Source organism: Lampetra fluviatilis, chromosome 42, assembly GCF_964198595.1.
Source record: "Lampetra fluviatilis chromosome 42, kcLamFluv1.1, whole genome shotgun sequence".
In the NCBI taxonomy this organism is placed as follows: Eukaryota; Metazoa; Chordata; class Hyperoartia; order Petromyzontiformes; family Petromyzontidae; genus Lampetra; species Lampetra fluviatilis.
This window is the reverse complement of record NC_136316.1, coordinates 3,567,050-3,573,569: the sequence shown is the minus strand read 5'-3', so window position 1 is coordinate 3,573,569 and position 6,520 is coordinate 3,567,050. Positions and strand designations below refer to the sequence as shown.

Genomic DNA, 6,520 nt, shown 5'->3' with positions numbered 1-6,520 from the left:
GGCGACAGCCACGATGCCCCCTTCCCGTCCGCTCGGTGGCTGTCTCGGCGAGTTCGACTTCTCGTTGCGCCGGGGAGGGTGGCGGTGGTGGGGATCGACTCGGCCTATCGTCGTCGTCGTCGTCGTCGCTCCGTGGTCGATGAAACGAGAACCGCTTGTTGGGGAGAAGTCACGTGACTGGCGGTGGTTGTCCGATGGGTAAACTAACTCGTCCCCTGCTATTACCATGCGGTTGGCTACGCACGGTGCGACAGAAGTTCAACGTAAACTGTTTTTTACTTGGCCAGGCAAGTCCCACCGAGCTATGTAGCTCTTTTTCAGAAGTGACCTGGCCACAAATGATAGCTCAACCAAGTGAGCTTATCATCACCACGTGGTAATGTACAGCAGCCAAATACTCTAAACGCGCGATGTTGATTCTAAATGTGGAGGGAAAAACCGGAGGACCCGCAGAAAAACCCATGCCACCACGGGGAGAGAGACACGCAAACTCCAAATATACAGCAGGTGTCAGGGTCTGAATCGTATCCACAACGTTCTGTATACCAAGCGATGTGGTTAACATTTTGCCGTAGACTGGAGGGGAACGATTTCTACTGCTGATTCTGGGCTGTAAAAGGGAAATGGGCATATTTTAAAGGCACCGTCGTGTGCTTTTAAGTGAAAGTGGAAGGAAAATGGAATCTAAAACCTGAACTGGTGTCACGGCGACGGGGTTTTTACCAAAACAGCAGCAGCAGCAATGACATTCCAGCGTTCGTGCGGAGTCTCAAGTCGATGTTTATTGTAACCAGGTGAGAACTCGAGATGCCACGATTTGCATGAGTGACGAAGTACAACAATGTAGAAATTGGAGCAGAGACAGACAGATAGACATCAGAGCAGAGACAGCCAGATAGAGATCAGGGCAGTGACAACCAGATAGAGATCAGGGCAGAGACAACCAGATAGAGATCAGGGCAGAGACAGACAGATAGAGATCAGGGCAGTGAACACCAGATAGAGATCAGGGCAGAGACAACCAGATAGAGATCAGGGCAGAGACAACCAGATCGAGATCAGAACAGAGACAGACAGACAGAGATCAGGGCAAAGACAGACAGATATAGATCAGAGCAGAGACAACCAGATAGAGATCAGGGCAGTGACAACCAGATAGAGATCAGGGCAGTGACAACCAGATAGAGATCAGGGCAGATACAGACAGACAGAGATCAGAGACAGAGACAGACAGATAGAGATCAGGGCAGTGACAGCCAGATAGAGATCAGAACGGCATCACGGGAAACACTGACAGTAACACTCGAACATAAATCAACCCGATCCCGCGAACCACACAACTCCAGTCGATGTTACCCCGGTGCTTCATGGTTAGTATTATCGGTCGTCCAATCGGTGAACCCCATAAATCGTTTTACGCGCATGCCCAGTGTTCCCTTCGTTTTTCATGAACTTGGCTATCCGCGATTTTTGGCTATCCGCATCGAGAGAGAGAGAGAAATAAAGTGATGAAATAAAATGATGAGAGAGAATGTGATGGATAAAGTAATGACATTTAATACTTTAATATTTATTCGTCTTCACTACATATTTTAATCAATGGCTTTAGAGTTATTATTATCCATTCATATCCACGTACTTAATAGCTTGTGCATTTATCTGAGGTCGAATTTTATATTCACGAGCATCTCCGCAGCGTATCCCTCGCGAAAAAAAAACCGAGGGAACCCTGTATAATTTTACATCCACAATATATCCAGATGCCACGTGTGGTCCTCTCTCGGGGGAACTGCGGTGTCTCACTGATGTCATCCCCAGCCCGCGACTTCATTCGGGGCTGCGCTGGGAGCGGTAGCGGTTAGCGCTGCGCTGCGCTACGAACCCGGAAGAGACCCGAGTTCGATTCCCGCTCACGGCCAACACATTGTGACGATTGTCTGAACCGGTCCTGAGCCTCCCCGCGGTCGACTCAGCCTCAAATGAGTACCTGGTGCGGTGTGTGAACCATCGCTAATGGGGGGTGACAAAGGCGGCCGGGCGTGGTGTTGGCCACCCACCCCCTCGTGTGCCGTGCCGGCCTTCATGGGTGCTCGCTAACAGCACTTGCCCCAACAGGCTGCTGAGGCTACATGGGTGATCTTTGTTTTTGTGTTGGGGGACCCCAGTCTAGTTTAGATTATACTGGTAGGAACGAAGTGGACCAGACCACCAATAGATTATATCGTCCGTCCGTCCGTCCGTGTATCAACATCGCCCCCTACTGCAAATACTTGGCAGGACCCTACAAAAACCTTTTGACTCAGTGGGGCTTTCCTGGCTTAACAAGTGTAATAATACATTATGTTTATATTCTTTGGTTATTCGTTCCTACCAGCCCACCCCGCAGGGTCCTGTTTTCAATCATTTTTCTGCGATAACTTGCCACGTGATGAGCCGCTTCGTTGAGCTGTCATTTGTGGCCAATGGGCTTTGCCCGGGAAAAAAAAAAGGTAGTTTTACTCATTTATTTTCAAAGTCATTTGCTTACCTTTCCTATACTTTGCACGCCTATCGTGATTTTGTGCTGTTTGTTGTTGTAACATTCTGAACCCGCCGGATTCCTGCAGCATCAATACATATTCTGATTGTGATTCAGTGGTGTGTACTCGCGTACAAAACGCTGCCTAAACTTGGGTTCGGAGACCACCAGTCATAGTCATTTAATGCTTTAACTTTAATGCGTGGTGACAGAAAGGAGTTTATGGACCACATGTTCCACGAACAAATACAGAGACTCTACTTAGGAACGTGTTAGGTTCAAAACAAGTTGTACGGCGTGTACACTAAATACGGGGAATGGCTTTAAAAGTTATATAATCTCCCGTAGATGTAGATGCCACTGGTTCTTCATGGTCTAAACATGTAGATGCCACCACCGCCATCTATTGCACGGCGGTTGAACTTACGACTCTCGGTCCGAACGGGCGATTGGACAAACGCACAAGTTTGTTCGTATCTATGAAAGTTCCTACGTCGAATGTTCGTACTTAGAGGAGTCCCTGTAAATGTACAAACTGCACGCACAACACCGTTCATGCTGAGCACTCCGCAGCAGCGGTGGGCGCCTGAGCCCCGGCTAAACTAACGGCTCCGTCGCTGTCCACCTGTCCGTGCGCAGGCCTTCTCTGGGCCCTTCGTCTACTGGGTTCGCGGCGTCCTGCGCAAAGACGACACCGAGCGCATCCTCCACCTGCTTGGCTTCAACCGCTGCCCGCCGGAGAGCGACGACGCCGACGGCGCCGACGTCGCCGCCGTCGCCTACGAGCGTCGCGGCCGCTCCCAGCCCGACGTCGCCCTGGCCGTCGCCTTCGACCTCTTCCTCGCCGCCGCCGAGTGCCGGCTCATGGAGGAGATGGCGACTCGCGCCGGCGCCCTCCGCCTCCCGCTAGGCCACGTGGTGCGCGAGCGCCGGCGGGGCACGCGCGGCGGCCTGGAGGCGCAGGTCGCCGCGCTGGCGCGAGCGGCGGCGACCGCCGAGACGGCGAACGGCGACGCCGGCAAAGCGGCCGCCGCCTCCGCCGCGACCGGCGCCGCCGCCGACGACGGTTACGACGACGGTGTCGGCGGCCGCGGCGGGGAACCGAGTTTCCACGGGGCGTCGTTTTCGGGGCTGGCCGTGGAAGCGCCGGAGATCCTGCCGGCGGTGCTGAGCAGCGCCGATCGCGCTTCGCGGGAGCGCAACGACGCCGCCATCGCGGCCGCGTTGGCGCAGGACAACGAAGACGACGTCGGTGGTGACGGCGGCGGTGGTGGTGGCGCGGCAGACCGCGACGAAACCATTCTCCGGCCGACGCCGTCGCTCATGCGCATGAGCAGCTCGCCGAGCGACCGCGCGGACTTTCGCGGCCGATTCCAGGCAGGCGCCAACGTTTCGGGGACAGGGGCCGAGATGGTGGCACGCCAAGCAGCGCCCCCCTCTCACCACCACCAGCAGCAGAGCGTGTCCATGCGCGGCAACCAACGCCGCGCCACGAACACCGTCGTCTCGTCGGACTCCGGCGCCGGCAGCGTCGGCAGGAGCTGCGGCGACGTTGGCGCCGCGACGTTCGACGTTTGCTACCGGTGCCGCGTTGCCGCGGTGGAGAAGTGCTGCTACTGCCGGGACCCGTTGTGCGAGTCGTGCATGCGATTGCACGCGTGCAAGGGAGCAGACGACGGCGCTTCGCCAAAACTTCGGCGCTCCGAGTCCAGCATCAAGAGCCAGCAGCTGCACCAGCAGCAGCAGCAGCAACAGGGGGTGGCGGCGGCGGTGCCGGCAAAACCGTCACTCGCGACGATCCACTGCGGCTTCTGCGGAGACGCGAATGGCGCCCTCAGCTGCCGCTCGTGCCAGAAGGTGACGTGCCAGGATTGCTGCGTGCATTACCGCGAAGTCTGCCTCGGCGCCGGCGATGGGAGCAAGCACGACTTTGCGCCCATTGGCTCCAGCGGGCACGGGCAGCAGCAGCAGCAGCCATTCCGCGGCAGCAGGAGGTGAAAGTTCCGTGCGGAATGGATGGCCCCGCTGGTGTCCGGACCGCCGAGCACTCCCATATAAACCGCCGTGCCCTCCCGTGCGGAACCCCGTGCCCTCCCGTCTGGACCGCCCTCTTGTCGGGGTCGTCAGGTCCTTTCTTCCAGACTACTGAGTCCTCCCGTGCGGAACCCCGTGCCCTCCCGTCTGGACCGCCCTCTTGTTGGGGTCGTCGAATCCTTTCTGCCAGACCACTGAGTCCTCCCGTGCGGAACCCCGTGCCCTCCCGTCTGGACCGCCCTCTTGTCGGGGTCGTCAAATCATTTCTGCCAGACCACTGAGTCCTCCCGTGCGGAACCCCGTGCCCTCCCGTCTGGACCGCCCTCTTGTCGGGTCCTCCCGTCTGGACGGACTGGCCCTCCCGTCTGGACCGCCCTCTTGTCGGGTCCTCCCGTCTGGACGGACTGGCCCTCCCGTCTGGACCGCCCTCTTGTCGGGTCCTCCCGTCTGGACGGACTGGCCCTCCCGTCTGGACCGCCCTCTTGTCGGGTCCTCCCGTCTGGACGGACTGGCCCTCCCGTCTGGACTGCGGGGTTCTCCTCTCCCGCTCCTCTCTCTCACTCTCACTCTCCCCGTGCATTAAATCCTCGACTCGACTCCCCTTTACATGCTGGTGGTGGTGCCAGGTGTTAAAGGTTTTATAGCTAGTATATATATTCGTGGGTTATCAAGTTTTTTACCAGCCCGACACCCAAGGAACAGTGCACAGTTTCTATTATGAAGCTCAACGCAGCCTGCTTGGAAAGTGCGGGCAACGTTAACTCCATTGAGACGTCATCCGTGGACGTTGTCCGTTGTTGTGTGCCTTGAGTGTAGCGGTGGATCCACAGAGTGTTGTTTTGACAAAATTCGTTGAATTGACCACAGTGGGATGATTTTTTTGGGGGGGATTGTTGTTTACTCCCGAAATGGAGACGGAACATTCCTGGAAATAATGTTTCGTCTAAAAATGTCTTCGCTCTTCCCCTGTTCTGCATGGATTTCCTCCGGGTTCTGCCTGTTTCCTCAACTCGTAAAAAACAACAACAAAAACCTGGCAAAATGTAACTGGTATTGGCCAAAAACATCACATTCCACCTTTTTCTGCCTTACCTACCCCAGCAACACCAGCTCCATTCCCAGCCCCTGTCCCTCCATTCATTCCGTCACCTCCCTCACTGACCACCGCCGGCTTGTATAAACACAAAATAGAATAATAAAAATAATATATGCACCCGATCTAGACATATTTTGGAAGCGTAAGCAGGTTGAACCTGGATAGCACCTGGATGGGCGACCACGAGTGTTTCTGCGATTCCACAACCTAGTGGGACGCCACGGTGGCTAGATGTTAACTACCTCGCCTGGTATACAGGAGGTCGTGGGTTCGATCCTGACCCCGACGCCTGTATACAGGATGCTTCAAAACAATGTGAACACTTACATGGGACTGTCGTTTTTAATGGAAGAAAAGAACGGATATTACACTGTAACATACTCTTTGGTTCTTTCGGTAAAGTCACGTAGGTAGAAAAATAATAGATCACGACGTTTCGATCGCAACACAAGCAATCGTCATCAGGTGGGACAACCACAGCAGTGTTCTCTTGCTGTGGTTGTCCCACCTGATGACGATTGCTTGTGTTGCGATCGAAACGTCGTGATCTATTATTTTCATACCTACGTGACTTTACCGAAAGAGCTCAAGAGTTTGGATCCCGACACTGTAACATGGTAACAAATGTATGTTAATAGCTTCAAAAGTAAACGACTCTCCACTTGTTCGCCATCATTGTCAACACGTTGCCTGGAATCTTCTCCCGGTGGTCTCCAGAGCCCGGAGGCACATTTCTTGAGGTGTTGTTTCAAATTCTCAGAAGTGTTAACATTTTTTTTAAAGCATCCTGTATTTGGAATTTGCGTGTTCTCTCTTTTCCCGTGGTTGCGTTTTTTTTTATTCTTCGAGTGCTCCGATTTTCTCCTCCACAT

At 54.6% G+C, this 6,520-nt stretch overlaps 1 protein-coding gene across 1 annotated transcript in view; it reads left to right on the top strand.

Annotated features, from left to right (window-relative positions):
- LOC144946740 (uncharacterized) overlaps window positions 1-6,114 on the top strand; it is a 10,468-nt gene extending 4,354 nt beyond the window's left edge. The window contains 1 exon segment of the mRNA XM_078875872.1: window positions 3,158-6,114. Within this exon segment, the coding sequence (XP_078731998.1) occupies window positions 3,158-4,516 (1,359 nt within the window). The 3' untranslated portion in view covers window positions 4,517-6,114.
- Window positions 6,115-6,520: the final 406 nt, after the last annotated feature.